The sequence below is a fragment of the Theobroma cacao genome, chromosome 2 (assembly GCF_000208745.1).
Source record: "Theobroma cacao cultivar B97-61/B2 chromosome 2, Criollo_cocoa_genome_V2, whole genome shotgun sequence".
Classification (NCBI taxonomy): Eukaryota; Viridiplantae; Streptophyta; class Magnoliopsida; order Malvales; family Malvaceae; genus Theobroma; species Theobroma cacao.
Window position 1 is genome coordinate 40602755 of NC_030851.1, and position 22343 is coordinate 40625097.

Below are 22343 nucleotides of genomic sequence, written 5' to 3' on the forward strand. Positions count from 1 at the left end.
TTGCCCCTACAAAATAAAGGTCAAATGGTTACCAAGCAGTTGCCAAGACATGTCCACGTTCAATCTCTATCCAGACACTTTTAATAGTGCATGCCGGCTTGGAATGGGCTTCTGGCTAGAATCGGACGCAATTCCAACTAGCCACTCTCATCACCACGCAATATCCTGCGTGATCACGTACTTTACCACAGTAATTACGTGCAACATTACCACTGTAACTCTTTTTTCTTTTTATTTTTAAAAATATTGCTTAGCTATAATGACGTCATAAATTGGTAAAAAAGGTAAGTGGTGAGACTATAAATTAATAATTATAACCAAAAAGGATTTCTAGGAATTTCAGAAAAAGGAAAGAACCGAAAAGTACTCTCTGATCGGTACCCCGTCAGTAAAGTTGATACTTTTACAGTCGACGAATCTCATGAGACTAGTATCAACGATGTTTTCCTCGTGTCGTTGTTCGTCGGCGATTACTAAAACCGCCTCTCCGGTACCGTCTCTGGCCGCCTTCTCCTTTCCACCGCTACGCCGTGCTTTCATTTCCTTCAGCCACCTTTCATTTCCCCGGAACTCAGTTTCGTCCGGGAATCTAAAGTTTTGCACCGTTTCCGCCTCTAAATCAGATGTTCAATCCCACTCTTTTCGTCACGAGGTGATCCTCCTCTTGTTCTTAGTGAAAAAGAATGATAATCTTTCGTGAAATAATGTTTCATTGTGGAACTGTTTCAGCTTACAGTTCTTGTTTTTCTTGCTCTTCTTTTCTCGTATACGTGCCTGCTAGAGTCTGCTAGATGACTGAACACGTAAAGTATTAACAAAAACTTCACCGATTTTACGTATTTTAAATTAATAATTTTAAGCTCTGTTTTCATATGATATATAGTTCATCTTTTTTTTTTTTAATAAAATGCTCAAATTTAAGATTTTTATCTAAATTTTATCGCTTTCTCAGTGTTTGAGTTAAGCTTAAGTGATAGATTATATGATTAATTTAATATCTAAATTATTTAAATTCTACATTATAAAGTAATTAGTGAATAATAAGTGATCAATTATACTAGTAAAAGAACACAAACTTATGGAGATTTTTGTGTGATTTTATTTGATAAAATTTAAGTAATGTATAGATATATTCAATATTTTTGTGTGAAAATGGTTTTTTTTTAACTTATATTGTAAGAAGTGCATGGTAATTTTGAAATTTAAAGCCGAAAAGATAAATCTTTTTTGATCAATATAACTAGAAAAAAATTGGTATTATGCATTGTATGTGTGACTAAAGCAGTGAAAATTATTACAAAAATAAGGGAGTTTTTTTCCTTTATACTTTCTAGAGAGATCCAGCAGGGTAATTTAATAAGCAGGTGTTGGTTCTTCACGTTTTAGTTTACTATATTGGCGTCCAGCACGATAGATTCTGGCTTATAAGTAGGAGAAAACAGAGCTAAGATAAAACTGAACTTCTTAAAACCAAAGATTTGTTAAGACTCATCCCTCCCTAGGAAAAAAAGAAGGGGAAAAAGATGTTGCAGAGTTCTTTAACTTGGTCCTGGAAGCTGGCAAAGCCAATCTCTGGCCTTCTCAATGTGAATATCTTCAAGTTTTTTACTTTACTTTTGTCCAATATTTGTATCTCAACCATTTACTTCTTATATGTTATCTTTGTTGCAGGGAGGTGAATCATTTTTCAGAGATGTCTTGACAAGTATGGAAACAGTCTATTTAAATAGAAACCCCACTGCAAAAGCCATCTTGGAACTTGTCCACTCTGTTGATGACGAACAAATCTGCTATGATCATCTGGCTTTCAGGACTTTTGGGGTAAGCTGCCTTTGCTTTCAAATTGTTTGAGAATCAATTGTTCTTAATTAATTATATTGAGCTTTGAATTCTATCTCATTTGGTAATTTAGGTAAATGGTTATGGGATTAACTCCATTGCAAGCTTTTTTCTGGACTACGGGTATACACAACAGGAGGAACTAAGATTTCCTGCTAAAAAATTGAAAGCCTTGTGGTTTTCTCCTCCCCGTAGTTCCTCACAAGATGGTGGCAGTGGTATTAATGGGCCCTTGCCAAGAGTATTCATTTCAGAGCTTCTCGTGGATCAAATGAGCCCCAAAACTCAGGTACGTCTGTACTGGTGCAGTTTAAGTCAACGTTATTTTTTGGCCGTGGTTGGTGAACCACGTGGTCTTGCAACGTGGAAACCCACATCGGACTAGTGCAGGTTTTAATACTATTTATAACGACTCAAGTTTAAGCACCGGCTCAATAACATTTCGGACCTAAACCATGTGATCTTCAAAAATTGAAGCTCAAATTACTAGTAATAATGAATTTGGATTATTATATATGTCTTAACAATCATATTTGCATCAGATGTGAATGTGGGGTATCACAGTTGGTTCCTAAATTTTATTTATCTTAAGTGAAACTAGTTAAAAAATGTGAATTGCGTCTATCAGGCCTCCAAATGTTTGTAAGACCAGTAGAATTCATGAATTTTCTTGCCTAGAGTTGGATTAAACTGATAATTGTTTTAGCAGATTTTTTTTTTTTTTATATTCTACGATTTCATCTCCACTGTTTTACAGATGATGTTCGAGGTCAATAATTAATGTGGGAAAGCCCTAATATAAAAAACTATGCCTTTCTTTTTCTCTAACATAGAAAGATCCCTCAGTTATTTGTACAGAAATCTAGCCAAAGATGCTATAATGGGGAGACCATAATTTGCATCTGGCATTGTCCTTGCATCTTGTTTCTGTTTCTCATCTGCTCATTTTAGTGACAATGATATTTCAGGAAATAATCAGAAAATACACTGAAAAATCTGGTAGTGGGAATAAATATGCAGCTCTTGCAAGTTCTCTGGGATCTTTAACATGGGAGAAGCCCTTGTATTCTGAATTTCAACAACTGGCAGGGTATTTACTTGATTGTCTTTCTTTATTTGAGCAAACATATTTTCTCTAGGAAGATAGAACATTTAACAATATAAAATGAGCGGACTTTACCTTTTGGCATCTTAGTGCTATACGAACTAAGGTGATTGAGTTTGATTATGGACAAGCCTTCCTTTACAAATGCTTATTTACATTTGTCTAATGCTCAGGGAAAGTGAATATGCTGCTTGGACCCTTGTCAATGGCTATGCACTCAATCATGTCACTATCTCCACTCATCGGCTGAAATCTAACTTGAGGAATATCAAACGCCTCAACCAGTTCATCGAACAGAATGGGTTCAAGTTGAATTCTGAAGGAGGAGTTTCAAAAGGTTTGCAACTTTTTGAAACACTTCATGCTGTTTTATATTAGTCATACATGGAAATTGCTGATAGTTATATCAAGCAGACTCCTCTCTCAATGTCAAATGTCATAGAATGGAATAGGAAGGATATGAGATGAATGGAATACACTAAATACTCATAAAAGCAGGTCTTTCAAAGTATGAAATGATAGCTTTTGGCTGCTCTAATTTTAATTTTAGAGAATGAAAAGTTCCTTTGGCATTCTGGCGCAAAGAAGAGAGTTTAATGGATTAAGCTGTAAAAATGCTATGTATCTTTGTGAGTGTGTGTGTTTTCTGTAATCATGCTTGAGTTAAGGGTCTTCATAACCTGGGAAATACTTGGTGCCAACCAGATAATAAGAAAAAATTAAAGCTTTTTGAGGAGCTCTCAAGCTTTTTATAGTTACTCTGGATTTCTCCAGCCATTAAGAGGCTAAGATTAGATGCTTCTCTGTATTTCTTTCCTAACTTTAAAACTCAACAATAAAATATGCATATGGTGTTGTGCATAAATGTCTAGTGAATAGCTCCAACTTTAGGGGTTAAATGTATTCTTTTCTGAATGCTTCCTTGTAATCATCAATGAATAAGAAATCTTGAATGAACATGCACTTGGCGCAGCTGGGATTATTATTCCGTTATACAAGTAAACTATTGAACCTTTCTGCAAGATTAGAAATTGTTCAGAACATTTCATATTGCAATAGCTATTTAGCTTATTTAGGGGTTGTTGTCTTTTTCCTTCCTCCTTCAACCCCATTTGCGTTTCTAGCAACAGCTTTCATGTGTATACTCATTTTTCTGTCTGTTAGATATGCTGCTTATGACCATGTTGAATATTGTCAATAATCAATTATTGCTCATGTTATTGGTTGGAAAATGAAGTTGACAATTTAATGGCTTTATTTCCTCCATTTCAGTGAGTCCTGATGGTCTTCTGCTGCAAAGTTCAACAGTGGCAGATTCAATCCCTTTCTGTTTTTCTGACGGTGTCAATGAGTCTGTCCCCTGTTCATACATCGAGTTCGCAGAACGCCTTGTGCTGCCTCAATATAAAAACTTGCCTGAGAATGAGGTATTAACAATATTTTGGTTGTTGATAAGAGAGATTAATTTCAATAAGATACTTAAGTGAATGTACAAAAAATCTACTATTTACACGGATCCATTGTGGATATTAGCTCACAGTGTTAGCTTTGAATGGTTTTAATGTCATTGCTTCTCTGTAGACACAATCTTCTGATTATCGATTAATCTGCCAAAAATACGTACTACTATAAACGCTTCACAGGTACTGACTACTTGTATTATGAACTTAATTGCACAGGTTCAAGAGTTCCACAGGCGAGATGGATTTGAGGTTGGAAATGCTGACAAGATCTTTGAGAGCACATCGAAAGAGCAGCTTACAAGAAGAGCTTGATGGGGTGCATACCAACATCTTTATCAGGATCATGGCTGGAACTCTGGGTAAATCTAGCCAGAGGTCCCATAATAAGTTAGTCTTCTTATCATAGATCTAAGTGTAAATCAACTAGTGTCGTAGTTGTCCAAAGTGCTAAAAATAATTGCCTGTAGTATAATGAAAGGAGTTAAAGAGTCCATTTGAGTTTGAACCGTGGCTATATCACAAACCATGATTCTACATTTAATCACTAATCATATGTTTTAGACTTGTTCTAAATTCCTTCAAGGAATTCTTCAAAATGATTGATGGACTAGTTGCCAATGATCTAACAACTCATTGCCAAACAGTGTTTGATCGGGATAAAAGGCTACTCACCAAGAGAGACAATGTTCGCTACAGGCAACTCTTACAGCCAAGCGGATGCTACCAAGAAACAAGTACTTTGTGTACATCAAGGAAGAAAAAACAGAAAGGAGAGAGAGCAAATCTTTAATATTTCCAAATAGATTAAAGCAACAGATGGTTAACATGGCATTGTGCTCTACAAGCTTTCACCTGCCATGACTATCCTGCTGGGGAGGCTATCATCCTAAACACAACATTAGGCAAGCATGTTTTCACTGTTGCTTTTTCCATTGTCTGGGAACAAATGCTTTGACAGAATACATCTATACCGAGAAAAAAGAAAGGGAAAAGGAAGTAAAATGATGAGAAGAGGTCGAGGAAAAAAAGGATAATTAACTACCCAACATTATGGTTTACCATTGGGTTTCGGTGACCGATAGGGATACTGATGGTGATAGGGAGAAGCATGGGAACCGTTTGGAATGGAAAGGCTCCTCTGCCCATTCCTTGAAAGCAATCCGGCTTGAGTTCGGATACCATTTCTAGCATTCGGACTGGACCCTATGCGTTCTGCTTGCATTGTCTGGAAATAATACGATGAGCTTGCCATGTCCTTGAGATTCGGTAGAGGCTTCAAGGCTTCCACCACTTCGCTCATTAAAGGTCTGGCTTTTGGATCGCGGCTAAGACAGTGAGCAGCCAGCTGTGCAGCTTTCTGAGCACCTTTAATTGAGAAGTGACCTTCAAGCCTAGGATCTATCAACCTATAGAACCTTCTTCTCTCACCTAGATGAGGCCGAGCCCATTCCACAAGATTGTGTTCTCCGTTAGGTCGGTTTTTGTCCATGGATCTTCTACCAGTCAACATTTCAAGTAGAACCACACCAAAACTGTAGACATCACTTCTTGATGTAAGATGTCCTGATACAGAATTATGTTCATCTGATTAGACTCAATAAGGAGGAAATAGAAAAACAAGGCATTGCTTTTCATAGGGATAAGCACGAATGTTATTGAAAACAAGGAAATACATACAGAAAATTGCAGGCAATCGAAATTAAAAGCTAACTTGCACATCTTTTTACTTTCAAGGATAAGGTTGAGGGAATTAAAAATGGGGAAGGGGGATGTAAGTTGGCAAACTTTTAGAAGCATCTCCTTTTAAGTAAAGCTTACCAGTCATTACGTATTCTGGGGCTGCATATCCGTATGTTCCCATCACACGGGTTGATACGTGGGTTTTGTCTCCCTCAGGACCATCTTTGGCAAGTCCAAAATCAGAAAGCTTTGCATTATAGTCCTGCAATGGCAAATTACCATAATGAGTAATCCATACCAAAGAAAAAATTCTTTTTTTTTTGTTTAAACAGAATTTTTATTGAGGTTAAAGCTTTCGCCACATACTGCATCTAGTAGGATGTTAGAGGTTTTGAAATCCCGATATATTACTGGCCTTTCTGCCTCTTCATGAAGAAAGGCAAGACCCTTTGCAGCACCTAGTGCAATTTTCATCCGTATGGACCACGGAAGAGGCAAGGATCCTGCATAAATCATAATTTGCAATAAACAACAGAGAGTTACAATGTTATCTAAGAACATAAAACTCCCAACTAGAGAATATAGCTATAATAAATATGTAAGCTATCATGGTTAAGCAGTAATACAACAGACTATCTAAGAGGTCAGCATCTTCTGAAGTAGATTGGGGATCCATTATTTCTGAAACTTCAATCTAAAAAGCAGCCATATGTGAAAGAGATGAAATTTGTTCACTCAATTTTCACAAGAAAATATATATAGCAAGTGATTGAAATCCACCTATTTATAGGTTGTGAATGAACATTCATGATGTCCTAAAAAAATGAACATTTTAAAGTAAAATATCATTGATCAAAAAATTTGTCTTAAAGATGAAAAAACAACTACGTACTTCTGAAAAGGTGGTTTTCCAAGCTTCCGCGAGGCATAAACTCATACACTAGCAATCTCTGATCATCTTCAATGCAATAACCAATAAGTTTAACCAAGTTAGGATGGACAAGATCACCAAGAAAATTAACTTCGGCCTGCCACATTGATGATCCAAGAATCAACAAAAGACTAAATGGTTCTAATGAAAACAGGAAGAAAATGAGGCACTGGTATGACATAATCTGTACAGTGAAAATGCTGAGGAAAGGTGCAAACCAGCCATTCTTTATGACCCTGGAGGCCATCATGGTTGAGTGTTTTAACAGCAACAGTAAGCCCAGTGCCTGGTTTTACAGGAGCTGTTCCATTTTCCTCGATCCACCCTTTGAAAACACAACCAAAACCACCTTCACCAAGGAGACTCTCAGGTCTGAAGTTTCTAGTTGCCAACTTTAGATCATTAAATGCGAACTTCCGTAACCGGGATGCAACTTTAAGCTCTTCTTCAAGTTTGGAAGTAGATGCATTACTTTCTGCATTGCTAGTGGTTGTAGACGAGACAACTGGAGCTGTTGGTTGATCTCTACTGGTATCATTCGCAGATTTGCTATCTGTTCATCAATGCACAGATTAACATGTTAGAAGATAAAATTATATGGGTCTCTACAAGGAAAAACACATATTTGTGGAATTTGAGTTGCCACACCTTCTACCATTTTCCATATGAGTTCCAGCATGATTAGAATGCTGATACAGTGATAATATAGTCCATTTTTGAGTATATATATCTGGTAAAACTTCTTTGAGTTTCTCAAATTCATTTAAAATGGAGCAGTAAATACAAACAGCTAAAGAGGATGGTTTCAACCATTACTAAGAACAAATCACAATGGACTGTAAAACTTTTGAGAGAGAAATAGAGACAGGAGACCGTAAAAGTTAAACTATATTCATACAAAAATGATTTAGTGCTGAAACACCCAAACTGAGGCACACCAGCACTGACAAACCTAAATTCTGCTACCACCATTCAAATACAACTACTTTGACAAATTGCTGCTAAGTTTGGCAGACAAACCTTCTTTCAAACTACCAGCAATAAAAGAATATTCCATTGACACTGCTTCAAACATGCCATTATATCATCCCACAAGTTTTTAGCAGCCTATTGTCACTACCGTAGCCCGTAACTGCTCCCAAATAAAAACGATCTACTATTCTTTTTAGGCCAGAGAACAAACCTCTTTCTCATTTAAGAAATTCTGGATTTCTACTAACCTTGCTTAAATGGAAATTATTAAAATGCATACTTGCAAATCTTAATACTTTTGTTTCCTAAATTAGTCATCCAGTTATTAATTAATTCTCTAAAAGATTGGTCACAGACTGCAGTTTCCTTCACTTCTTATTCTCACTGTGTTTGTTTCTTCACTTAAACACTGACTTGCTGCTGTCATCCACGAGAGTTCAGCATTAATATCTAACTCAGACCACCTAAATTCACATTCTATAATTAGTCTGTGAACAAAAGATTTATATCAAATTCTCCAACTAGCAACTGATTTCCTTCCCTAGCCTCTAAAACAATAACAAACACCATGTAGAAAGAAATTGATTGTGGCAGACAATCAGCTCTAGTGCTAAGAACGAGAGTTTTCACAGTGTTTCCAAGACCTATCTTTCCACGCAACAAGACTGAAGATTGTAAAATTTACAAGAAATGAACACATTACAAGTTAAAAAGATTCTGCCACGAAAGCAAAACAGAATGCAAGAGAAAATGAAACTGACAACAAGTTGAGCAACTAAATTATTGGTTGACACAAGGCATCATGGAAAGTAAATAAATCTTCAGTCCTTTGTCATCCATTCTTCTGTCTTCACATTAACAAACTCATTCCAAATTTCAAGATCATCCATGAGAACAAGACAGGAACTTCCAAATTTCATAATATATTTAAGTCGCTCAAGGTTTTGGTTAAACTCTCATTGGATGCAAAATTTCAAAAAAATAAAATCCCCACTTTCAAAAGAGATATAGCTAGTTAAATTCTACTAATTGGCCCCAATCATATCAGTGAAAACACACTGCTTGAATAATATCTCACTAAGCTTGATGCAGCATCTTAAAGGCTGCACCAAGCCAAAAGAAAAAAGCTAGCATTTGGCTTGGCTTCCCCGTTGTCATCTCCAAGCTACTTACAAACTACCAAAAGCACATTCACATCAATAAATGATCATGACAATAAACATATCATTTCCATCCAGCAAAACATGCCAAAGAGATCATGATTCAAACTAATTCCAGGTAACCAAAAACAAAGAAACAAGTTCTACAATTTAATAGCAAAGCACAAAAAGAAAAGTAACATTTAGCAAGAAAAAAATGAAAAAATTACCATAATGAGTACTGGTCCCACTAACAGAACTATCAACTTTGGATCTTGCAGAAATGCAGCTTCCAATAAGCCTCAACTTAACCCAACACCCTGTTTCTTCTATCACAGCTTCATCATCAAGATCTTCTTTTTCACTGTTTTTCTTCTTCTTCCTTCCCTTTGATTTGCACATATCCCAAGACTTCGCCTTTCCTTCCTCCAAACCTAATCCCATCTTCTCTCTTCTTCCAGCCCTAACAATTTCTCATACCATCAAAACCCCACAAAAACTAAAAGTACCCAAATTTAGTAATGTTCTAACCCAAAACCCCACTTTTTCAAAAAAAGGTAGAGAAAGCTAAAAACAAGAGAAACCCAGTTGAGGAAAGAGCCAGATCAAATTAACCAGACCCAAAAAAAAAAAACCCAAATTTAAAACAAAAAAAAAAACAAAGTAGGATGTTGATGGAGCTTGGAAAATGCTTAAGAACAAAACAAAGTTTGTTTCTTTTCTTCTTTTCTATTTTGGGTTCTTTATTATTAGAAGATGGAATTAATAAATCTCAGCTGAAAGCACGAAAATGTACTCACAAGCTGAAATGCTGAGCTGAATAGTTTAAAAGTTTTTAAAGCAAAACAAATAAAAAGATTAAAAAAAGGAAAAATATTCACTTCTCTTCTTCACTTACTATTATTGATTCTCTTATTTTATTTTTTCTTTTTTAATTCTAAATCGAATCAAAGACTAGAGAAAAAGCAACATGGGGCTGCCCGGAGAAAAAGGGGGCAGGAGGTGCCCGGTGAGAGACAGATTTTACCCCTTACTGGCTTTGGAGGGATTGCACGTTGAGAAAGACGAGAGGAGGGTAGTTCGGGCAGCCGGGAAGGGGTGAAAAAACGTGGGCAGTGTGGGCATAGACAAAAAAATATAAAATAAGAAGTGGGACCTACTTGGATGGTGACGTGTCCGACTTCGGTGGGCGGACGCCAACGCGCGCGTCGACATTGAAAAATTCATGCCTCCCTTTTCCATTTTGTTTTTAATAAGTATTTTCACTTATTTTACACATTTAAAAGATTTATAAATAATACTTGTGTTTAAGTGATAATATATAAATATTTTTTAATACAAATACTTTTACATATTTTTAAGTATAAATCCTTTGCAATCACGGTGACTCGAACCAGGGGGCCTGCTACAATTGAATACTGAGAAGCAGCAACTAGAATTCACAGCTAAAAACATGCACATTGGCAGTAAAAACAGTTACAGAGAGCATTTGTTCACACTATCCCTTTGCAATGCCTGTAAAACTGCTCAGCTTCCCCTCTGATAGTTTCAGCAATGAACTTCCAGGATTTCCTGAAACTGTATTAGCTTTCTGACCCAAGAAATGTCTGCAGTTCCTATCCCTCCAAGTGAAGTAGATAACAGCATTCTTGATGTCAATCTCCAGTTTGCTTCTGTAAACCAGACATGTGCAAAATATCCTGACAAAGAGTCCTTTCCGCTACTGCAAAGCAATCACAGCTTCTGCTAGTAACATGAAATGCCCCAGTTGTGCAGTCTATTAGTAGTTGGTAGTCTGTTTAAAAACAGTCATCCAAGCAATGAGGGAGTGCCTTTGGGAATTTGAGAAGGGAACCAAACAAGTTTTTGCCAGTCAGACCTTCATTTGTTTCCCCCCTAATAGCACTGGCAAACAGTCCTGACATGAAATTTAGAATGCCCCTGACAGATAACTGTCCTAGCCAAAGTTCGCTCCTGCCTTCCAAGATATAGGCTGAAGTCCAAGCCACCCATAAAGAACCAGACTTGATAAGAATTAGCCAAGTATTCTTCAGAATACATGGTTTGCTCCACTCCTTTAAGTTTTTCAGCCCCAAGACCTTTAGATTTGGGATGACAGATGAAATCCCAACTGATACGAGCACCTTAACAGGACTGTAATTAACTTTCCAGAAGAAAGAATGGCATAGTTGAGTAACTTTCTTGATGAACCTCCTAGGAACAAGAGGCACACCCAAATATCTCACTGGCAGCTGACTGATTAGGAAACCAGATTGAAGACTGAATATCTGTAACAGCATGCTGAGGAATTCCTGAAGGGAGTATCTCACTTTCTGAGCTGTTTATTAAAGACCAGAGACTGATAAAAGTCCTGCCGTGCTGGACACCCACGTTATGGCATTTTTGGGATGATATTTTGATCACACCTTGTGATTTTCAAAAAAAAAATATTTGATCACACCTTGTGCAGTTTCTTCATTAAGAAGCTTAGACAGAACATCCATAGCAATGACAAATAAGTAAGAAGGAAGTGGATCTCTTTGTGTTACCCCGCAAAAATCCAACCAAACCCCCATTGATGGACAATGAGAACATAGGAGTTTCAATCCAAAGAGTCAAAAGGCTTCCTGAAATCAATTTTCAGAGCACATCTAGGTTTGACAAAATTCTTCCTAGTGTACCCCTTGACCAATTCATGGGCAAGCAAATACATTCCTCAAACCAAGTTTCTCCCTTCAACAAAAGCACTTTGGCTAGGAGTGATGATATGGGGGCAAGCAAGCTTTAAGGAAAATTTCAACACCAATGGTCATTTTTCTTAGTCCATCCCATAATAAAAATTGTAGTCACATTCCTACAAGTTTTAACACATTGAAATTGCCATTCACTTTCTAATTTTGGTAGTAACTAGTCTTGTGATTTGACATTACAACCAACTTAAAGTTCTAGAGCCACCATCCTCAGTCCCAAAATTTTGCTATAAAAAGATAAAAAAATGAATTTGAAAGATTATGACGTTTACAATCCTTTTATGGACAAAACTAAAGGTATTCAATTGGTTGTCAATTTTACTACCTTTTGTTTCTCAAACCAATAGAAGTAATGGTAGGGCATAAAAAACAAAGAGAAATTAAGAATGAATTGAAATATACCAGAAAATCATCAAAACCCCAACAGCTGTCCTATACTCTTTAGTCCAGACCTGAAAATTAATACTACTTAAAAGGAATTTAAAAGATTTAATAGAGTATAGGCAGCCCAAGCAAACTTGACGAACTCCTTCCGTTCAAGGAATTGCTCTTTTCTTTTGACTTCGAATATCTATATATATACACAACAATTCAGCATTGCAACATCAAGGTTGGCAGGTGAAGCCACCTAACAGCATTTATTTTTGTCAAGATTTTCAACTAGGATTTTCTTATTCTTACGACTTATCTTACCTATCCTCTTACTATATCCTACTTCTTATAGGCTATTTTGTTCGTGAAGGAAAGCTAGTTCCCAAGCGAAGGTAGACCTGTGCTTTCTCATGGCTTTCAAATGCTACCCTGGCCGTGTGCATCTAAAAACAATTCTGTATTATATGTCAAGAATCAAGATTACCGTTCACAGTTCACACTCAGCAGCTCATTGGTATCAGCTACAAGCCTGGATCGAAAATCCATGCTCGACAACCTCAACCTAAGCTTGATGTTAATAATATTCACCTGCCCCAAACCAAATGCTGAAATGCCTACATATTCAAAAGGCAGTGTAAGATGAAAAATGCAAAACTGAACAGTGTAAATACAGAAGTTTGAAGTCTGAATTCTAATGACTGGTAATCAAAATCATATAGATAGAGAACAGAAACAACGCCTGGCTTATCTCTTAAAGTCACAACCAGGGCTAGTCTTCTTGACCTGCAAATTCCAGTCATTTGAGCTATACGTGAACCAGAGATGCTACAATCTCAACAGAAAATTATAAATTCACTATTTTGGAAGGGTAACATGGCTGTCTTTGAATACTAACAAGTTTTTGTGTGGCCTGAATATCTATAAAGCACTCAAGTTCTCGTGATTTCTTTGCAACTGATACACTTTCACGCCTCTAGTTTCATCTACAAAGAACATTTCTTTCCCATCAAAGGGGGTATACAACAAATGTCATTCTCGATTGCAGTTTACAAGAAATCATTCGTGGCTGTAGTTTTCAGACGAATTAGCAAGACAATCCCTTTTCTGCTAAACACAGGAAGATATCTACCTTGGTACCAAAGATTCTGCACAATATGGCACTAGAAGCCCAATACCGAGTAACAAAATGAATGATGCTTTGAAATCCTTGATGGCTAAAGATAACATGATGTAAGAAACACAAGTTGCAATCCATCCTAAATAATCCCTGTGGAGACACTAGAAGTCGCATTTATCTTCAGTGAGTGCTCAGGGATATATGTAAGACCTGTTGCACCATAAACGGATTCTCCATAAGAACTTTAGCTTTGAGGATGGACCTTAAGCATTACATTTGATGATATTTAATACAAAAGTGTAAACATTTTACTGAATGAAGACTTAGAAAGAAATGAATAAAACCTGCAAAACGTGCTAGCAACAATGTAAACATAAATCTACCTTAATGGCTGGTAAAGAGACACTGTTAAATACAATTGATCCAGAAAAGACGCATAAACCACACATTTCTTCTAACATAGTTCAATTATATGGGTAAGGCAAATCATAAGAGGGGAAAACAAATGGATGGATACCTTTCTCCTTAACATCAATCTGTAAAGTGTCAAGAGTGATTATGCCATCGGTCAATGGAAGTAGCTCAAGCTTGATGGTAGCCATAGATTGAGCAGGAACACATCTGAAGCAATCAGTGTGAATTAATACCAATTCTATATTCACAATTTGAAACAATATTAGAAAAGTTGACGCATTACCCTAATGGTACTCTACTCTGCAGCCAGAGATGAGTACATCCCAAACCAGAAGTTGGAATGACATCAGCTATTGGAGTCAACTGCTCATTGAAAGAAGTAAACCTAGCCCCAGCATCACCATTCTGTTTCAGATTCTCTGATGCAGTGGACATTGAGCTCAGCTTGTGCACACTACTTGCTTTCCCTGCAAGCTCAGAAAAACCAACAAATGGGCTCATTGGTGATGTTGGAGAAGAATTCAACGATACCACGGAAGGAGGTGAGGTAAAGGAGGCTGGGGCAAGAACTGTCATGGTTAGATCTTCAGGTGTCAAATTTGAAGCCTGAAGAGTTAAGACCTGACAATCACACCAGTTGAATGAGAATTGTCATAGTTAGATAGATAGATAGAGCGAGCGAGCAAGAAAGAGAGAGAATCAAATTGTATAAAACCTGAACTGGAAGCTGAGTGACTCTTTCATTGGGCCCACAATATTGTCCTGACATTTCAGATGCAACTGAGATCATAAGATCCCTAGAGATACGTGGTCTCCAACTTGTTGGCTGCTTGAAAAACAATCTTGATGCTGCATTCAACACAAAAAAAAAAGGACATGTTATTAGTTAGAACATGTATTTAACACAAAATTTGCCAGATGATACTGTAAACTAGAAGAAGTGTACATACCAGTGTAGTTGCAATGGCATGATACCATAATCGCATACTGGTTAACTGTCGAAGCACTTCCCTTTCTATCAAAAGTCTTGGAAGGGGGTCGTAAACTGGACAACTTAGACTTTTCACCATAAGTTTTGAGGTCCTTCCACATAGAAGTAGCTGGTTTTAAAATAAAAGAGTGCTCTTCACCCCGCCTGCAACAAAAACCATTAATAAGCTCAGGGGAATAGACAACTCTTCCAACTTTCACAGCACCATAAGACAGTAAATATAACTCAATTAAACCTTAATTCCAAACACACTTCAGGATATTAGATAATGGCCATATACATATACACCAAAAGGCAGTCCTTGTGTGTGCTAGTGTTTGTTTCTAATTTACTCATTAATATTCTGCAACCATTTGGGTTTGTTGCTCATTAAAAATGTACTCACAACATTATGCCATACATTCTCAGCAAGCATGGCAAGATACAGCAACAAAAGATGAACATATTTTTCTTTTTCTTGGTGGATACCTGGTCATTATACTAAAATGCTAAAAGTTAAAGGATGATTAGAAGTAAATTAAGGTACCTAGAGTAAAAAACAACCTGAGAGCTAGATTTGGCAAACTATGGTCATCACCAGCTTCAATACATGCAATTGGTAGGGATGTAGGTGGTCCGCCTTTTGAAGCCTCTTCCAGAACAATTGTTATAGCATCTATGTAAACTACAATATCTGGTATATGTGCTGGAGCAACATTCTGCAAAATAGCTTCATGAGTGAATAAAAGAACCTAGTGACTATGTCCATAGAGATTGGAGAGAAAGTATTTATGATTTATCAGAAAACTGAACGTTAAGCTTTACCTTTATCTGAACACAAAGAAGGTCATTCGTGTTGCAGTCAGCAGCATAAGAATGGATCTCAACAGGTTGAATTATTTCAAGTTTCCTCCTCCATCTTCTTCCTGGGATATGGATCCCTTCTAATCCACAACGGACAGAAAATCTTTCCCGCTCTAGTGACACACCACGGAAAGATAAAAGCCCTTCAGTCCCTGTTCTTTGACTCTTCAAAATCTTCTGAGAAGAGTAATGATCCAACTCATCAAGGTCAAATGATGGTTTAGAACTCTGGGCTTTAACAGGTCCAGGAGGAGTTGCGACATTTTGAGGAAGTGATGACATAGAGTAACTTCTAAAATGACCAAAAGAAAAGAGCTGAGAGCCAGAGGAGGCAGAAAAGGCAGACCTCTGAGATGTGCTACCAATTCCAGAACCAGAACCTAAAGGAGGAGGAGATAAAGTACGAGGTGGAGGAAGAGTGTTATCCAGAGGGAGCAACCATTTCAACAGTTCTCCACATGGGTCTTGATTTTCGTAAACTAAGTTTTCCTGATTCTCAGAAGACAGATTTTTGTCCTGATATTTCTCGAACTGAAGAATTTCAATGACAGGATCTCTTAGAAAATCAACACCAACATTCACTTGTAAAAGTACCTGCATCCTTCCAAACAAAGAAGTAGTATGAGAATCAGTAGTCTACATCAAGAAGTCACCTAGCAACTAGCAAAATAAGATTCAAGTCAATATGGTCAATAAAACAAACAATTAGGAAACAAAACAGAAGAATTGCACCCAAGAGCTTCTGCAATCAGTTTGCAGAACCAGAGCAAGATAACAGTTAATTGAAAGCAGTTTGGAATCAGAATAAGCTTCCTGCAGTAAATTTTTAAAAAAGCCTAGGAACAAGAACAAGGCAGTGGCCAGGTTGCAATATGTAGTAAACTGAAAATATCATTCCATCAAATTCAGTTTACATGAGTAGCAATATCTTTTAAGTTGGCTATCAGGAGTCCTCATAAGGAAGCCTACAAATGAAATGGTAGGAATTTCCTTGCTGAATACCCCAGATTTCTACCAAGATACCAAGTGTGGAAAAACATAGTCCTAAACTGAACTAACCATTTTCCATCTTCTCTTCTCTCCAGTAATGTTATCAAATTTTTTTATCCTACCTGCAATTATCTTTATACTTCTCCAAGTTACCTACCTTTTCTCAACTCAGATCTTTAACAACTGATTGGTTCCCTTGACCAAAACTTAATCAATTAGGATTCTTTTGGCAGTTGCAAACAACATAGTCTAATCATTCTTTTCCATCAGAATCATCCGCATGTTCAAATTTCCCAAATTGCACCAGCAAACCAAATGTTATATCATGCAGCAAGGTCTCACTAGCAAAGATCCATGGAAGACGGAGGCAAGGAGCTCTACATGACATCAAGGTACTAACCAATAGTAACCCCATCTCATCATCAAAATGTCCAATTTTTCTTTTCAACAACTTGGCTCCAAAATATCTATGTATTCTCCTCCTTTTTCATTTTATATTTTCTGTTTGCTTCCCTAGAAAATCCAGATGAATGTAGCTTTTTGTAATTAAAGAATTTCCTGTCAGGAAAAGGAGACAGTTTTGGAAAAGGAGGTGCATTCTTTCCAGTCTTTGACAGTGAAGGTTGGGAGAACGGTTTAGCCTCTAATTGGAGGTAAGAGCAGAAAGTGATAGTTCGAGCAAGAGGCAAAGACAGTAGCAGAGAGGGCATTCCTTGCCTGTGCCCCTGCCCCCTGCCATTGTCATCCCTATGCAAGTCAGCGATTTTAAAAACACTGCAATTACTACACCAAATGGATGTTTAGGTTCACCATAACACATCCAGCACAATCCAGACAAAAATATCAAGCAAAAGTTATAATAACATCAATTTTGCATATAAACTAGAAACAATTAACATGCTATCTGTCAGCTAAAAAAATTAAGTGCAAATACTTCTGCAGCATTTATCCAAGTCAAAAAGAAGGAGAAAACAAAGTCATTAACAATGTAGAAGTTCTGTGGTACTAACCACTATGTCTCCATTGGAAAGAGAGCAACACTTAACAGTATCTCTAGCTACTCCACCAGAAACATTAGCATCAAAATTTCCCCTATCAATAACTGCATTTAGACTAGATATGTTCTTGGAAGTGCTTTTGGTTTCATTCGCAATTGACTGTTGACTATCCATCTGAGACGAATCAGAAGCACCTTTTTTTGACCAGAGAGGCTCACCTGACTCTGCAATCCTAACAAAAAAATGAGAGTTCTTAAACCTTTTCAATAGTATTTCAGTCTGTCTTCTGTGATCTTCCATCCTAAGAAATGATTCACTAGCAGAAACATCCTTTGCAGCATCAATCCTCTCTTTCTCCAAGTTTTCACCATTCTGATCGATTACTGTGCCATTGGGACTCACTTCCACTCCTCCAGGCACTGAATTTGTCTCAACCTCCATGTTTCCATTTTGTTTCTCAATGCCCTTTCGCATGCCATTTTTGCTCATCACTGCAGCAACTTTAAATGGGGTAATAATTTCTGTTTCCTGATTACACGCTGATAAGCACGCTAGAATATGAACTTGTTCACCTGGAGAAGAAACCAAGATCAAGTTTCATGTTACAAGCACAATATCTCCTATGTGAAAATGAATCCACTCCATAAAAAATCTGAATGAAGCAGGAGGTTCACAAAAGAAAAAGGTACCGGGAAAAACAAAAGAACGATCCAGGGAACGTAAAGAATGTATGTCTGGTGCCTGATTCCAATCATCAGGGAGATCCTCTACAAAAGCATATCAAGATTAGATATACAATAAAGAAATATCAAATAAACTGTATATAAATTCAGGAAGTAGATCAAGACTAAAGAGCACACACCAAATACCAAACTTCAGGAAGATAAAATTTGTACATAAGATTTCATTCAATCATGTCAGTAAATTTTTATCAAGTTAAAAAATACCTAATATAATTCCACCAACATTGTGAACCTTAAGAAATGTAACAAGCCATCACGACCACAATTCTATGTCATACTAATGACTCCTACAGTTGAAACCGTAGCCTACCAAAAGATTACCTTATTAAACAACCAGATGACCAAAATTAACTTCTTGTACCATCAAAATTGGTAATATTAAACTTTTATGAATCAGCGATTACGGCATTTACCTCTGGACTCAGTCTAGATTCCCGATGCTGTAAAAATCAGCAATCAAAATGTTATACAAAAATCAGGCCAGAGGGCTTCCTACACAACCTCAATTATTTGGTGTTAAAACCAGATTGATTCAATGAATACAATGGGGTCAAACACTCAAAACAAGGACCTATATAAACAAATCATTATATTACAAATTTAATTTTTTTAAAATGAGTGAGGACAGGAGAAAAAGGAAAGAAAATGAGTAAAAGCCAATCATCAAAAGTCAATACCACAACTAAAGACAGTAAAAACTACAAGAATCAAGGATTGCAAAACAAAATGTGTAGATTAGTTAGCTTTAGAGGTTAGCGTGCACGTACTATATGGAATAGTGATCCATCCATCTTCTTCAGAAACATCAGTGTGATTCTCCAGGACAGAAGCATTCTTTTCACTCACAACATCAGTACTCTCTCCTTCAAATCCATTGGTTTCTCCACCATGATTTTCAACTGTGGAGTACTCCGGATATGGATCTTCAGCTATAAGCCCTTCCAAAGTTGTCGCAGATTTAGAAACATAAGGCGACTCCGCCACCTCTTCTGGTACTGGAGGTGGTTCTGGCGTTCCCTGTTGATTGGACCGCAAAGGCAGCAGAAAATTCATTGTTTTACACCACGATCAGCTTCTGCAAAATCAAACACAATACTTTCCAACTCAGAATACCGGAAGTACCAAGTTAAAACAAGAATGCCAGTAAGACACGCCATGTCCCAGGCTTGTTTCTCTTTCAGAATCCGTCATGTTCCTCACTTGGCTCGATTCTCAAACAAAAGTGAATGTTAAACGTACAGAAAGCTGAGTTAACAAAGTCACTCCCAAACATTACCCTTCCTACAATAACCTAAACTACACCATTTTCCTTTAACCAAATTCCTTGCCCTTGCCCTTAATTCTATAAATCACCTCCAATTTTAGCTTTCTAAGTTCAAAAGAAAGTTCAAGTAAAAGAAAAGAAAAATAATAATTCTATATAAATAAAATCACTGAAATAAATCAAAAGCAAGGTGAAAATTAAAAAAAAAAAAGAAAGCAAAGATGAAATTCAAGAACAAAAATGTGATTGAACGATTTGCTTTTGATCATAGAAGGAAGAGAAATGAGATGATGAGAAAAGTGAAACCGTGAGAGGTTTACCTGATCGGAGATCAAAGGCTGTGAAGTTGTTTTCCTTCTGTATATTAATTGTTTGGTGCCTGAAAAATGGGAGATCCAATTTCCTGACGGGACCTTTTAGCTAAGATCGATTTTTTCGATCTGTTATTTTCGACCGTCAGATTTTCTGGTTTCGGGTTCGGGTCGATTACTTTTGCGGCTTAGGCTTTTTGCTTTGCGTTTTGATCAGTTTTCAGTTCGGCCCTTCTTTGATGTGGAATGGGCCTCAGAGGCTAGGCTAAGAGCAGTTTGCTCGAGCCCATTTTCATCTGGCTCAGGAGCTGTTTGCTAGAGCCCATAAAAATTATAAAAAAATAAATATAAAGACATAATATTTTAAAAAATTTTAAACTATTCAAAAAAATTTTAAATAAATCCTTATATATTTATTACATTCAATTAAATCTTTATATTTTATTTTGAGTCAAATAAATTATTATAATTAATTATTGATTTAGTTAAAATGATATTTGATATTTTATGTCGTGATACGTTAATATAAAATATTAACATATCATTATTAATGATAATATAATATACTTATATTAGCATCATGTCATAATTAATGATAATTTGACATATTAATTTATTATAATAGCATAATAATGTAATATTTTTCACATTTCACATTAATGTCGTGTGGATATAAAATAATAATTTTAATTTTAATTAATTATAATTAATCAATCATTAATTATAATGATTTATTTGACTTAAAATAAAAATATAAAATTTTAATTAAATAAAATAAAATAATAAAAAAATATTTAAATTTTTTTAGATAGTTTAGAGACTTTTTGAACATTATGCCAAATATATGTAGTAAAAAGATATCACACAATTATTAAATTAATCTATAACTATAACCCTTTTTTTCTTATTTGTTCGCTTCTTTTACTTCAATTTTTGTTTCCTATTAAATTATTTTGTCTTATACATTGGTATTTATATTCTTCTAAAATACTATTTTAACTATTTTTAATCAATATTTCTTAAATAGGACCCATTAACATGACAAGAAAATAATATAAAATTAAGAAAGTTTGGATTTAAGTTATCGTGTTTCGTATCTTAAAAACGAGTTAAATTCGCTTAATTCACATAAAACACATTTTATCCGTTTAATTAATGATGTTATGGTGTCAATTTGTATAATATAACATATTTAATCAATTTATGACACTTATTTAAACAGGTTAATCGTGTGTTATAATAGTGTATTATTATATAAATTTACATCATTTTTTTTTTGAAATTACACCACTTTTCTTTTAAAGATCAAACTCCCCTCAAGCTAATACACGTGGTAATTTTGGATTGGACCTAAATCGAGAAATTATTCCGTAGGGCCAAGCACTACTACTAGTGATCTAAGCTATACACTACGGGATTTACGAGCTTACGAGCTCGTGACAGGACACGGGACACGTGGAGACGCGGCGACGAGTAGCAACACAAGATGGTCTGAGTCGTAATTATTCAAAAACTCAAAAAATTCAGTGGCTCCAAGCCTCGGTTTTGACGGCAGCCAGTTGAGGACAAAAACCAGGCCAACCAATCCGTTACACTTGTCACGCGACCGTAGCAGAAAAACAAGGTGAAAAAAACACGACGACATTGAAATGACGCCATCTAAAGGATAAGTATCCCAGTAGGATCACGTGCCGTCCATTCTTTCTATTTTATCTTGCCGTTGCTAATAATAATATTTAAGATAAAATTAGTTTGTTTGATTTTTAAAATTAAAAATAAAATATATCTTATCTTATTTACTATATATTTTATTTAAAATTATTTATTATTTTAATAATAAACGAATGAATTTATCAATTAAATCAATCATTTGTCTATATCATTATACCGAACAAATTGATATTTGACTTTGTACATTGAAATTAAGATAAGATAATAAACTATTATTATTCGGGTTCAGATAGATCGTAAATATTTGTCAGTATCATTTGAAACTCAATATCCACCGCAAGGCAAAATTACTTTATTGATTTTCAAATTCAAAACTAGGGAATATTTGTTTTTGTCGAATACATTGAGGAAAATTTTGCTGAATAGTAGAATTAATAATTGAGCAAGGTCTCGGGGGTCCACTCTGTTGTGTACAAAATTGGGTTAGTAGTAGATTGAGGTTGAGAGCGGTTTGCTTGAATTGTTGCGTAAATTGGCTAGGAACCTTCCAACTTTTCTACTTTGTCGTGGCGTGGCCTTCCTCCTAAAAAGCTTCACACATAAGATAGTTAAAGGTAAAATTTTTAAGATAAAATACATTCATTTATTCAATTTTTATTATAATTATATATAAATTTATTAATTTTTAAAATAAATACTTCATTTCAAATATATAAACAATGATATTACCTAAATGTTTCATTCTTTTTC

At 35.9% G+C, this 22343-nt stretch overlaps 3 protein-coding genes across 3 annotated transcripts; 1 reads left to right on the forward strand and 2 right to left on the reverse strand.

Annotated features, from left to right (window-relative positions):
* LOC18610484 lies at positions 315–5025 on the forward strand. Its single transcript, XM_007046163.2, has 7 exons — positions 315–652; positions 1672–1821; positions 1913–2128; positions 2808–2929; positions 3118–3281; positions 4217–4371; positions 4624–5025. Exons 1-7 carry the CDS (start codon positions 422–424, stop codon positions 4717–4719), a joined length of 1134 nt encoding a protein of 377 aa, XP_007046225.2. The 5' UTR covers positions 315–421; the 3' UTR covers positions 4720–5025.
* Positions 5165–9962, reverse strand: LOC18610485 (probable receptor-like protein kinase At5g15080). Its single transcript, XM_007046166.2, has 7 exons — positions 9360–9962; positions 7237–7571; positions 6980–7115; positions 6454–6590; positions 6226–6349; positions 5467–5970; positions 5165–5372 (listed from the first exon to the last, which is right to left on the reverse strand). Exons 1-7 carry the CDS (start codon positions 9571–9573, stop codon positions 5269–5271), a joined length of 1554 nt encoding a protein of 517 aa, XP_007046228.2. The 5' UTR covers positions 9574–9962; the 3' UTR covers positions 5165–5268.
* Positions 12920–20011, reverse strand: LOC18610488. The gene is made up of 11 exons (XM_007046170.2): positions 19932–20011; positions 19115–19422; positions 18294–18371; positions 17617–18176; positions 15578–16210; positions 15317–15471; positions 14733–14917; positions 14498–14631; positions 14066–14403; positions 13886–13989; positions 12920–13578 (listed from the first exon to the last, which is right to left on the reverse strand). Exons 2-11 carry the CDS (start codon positions 19398–19400, stop codon positions 13508–13510), a joined length of 2544 nt encoding a protein of 847 aa, XP_007046232.2. The 5' UTR covers positions 19401–19422; positions 19932–20011; the 3' UTR covers positions 12920–13507.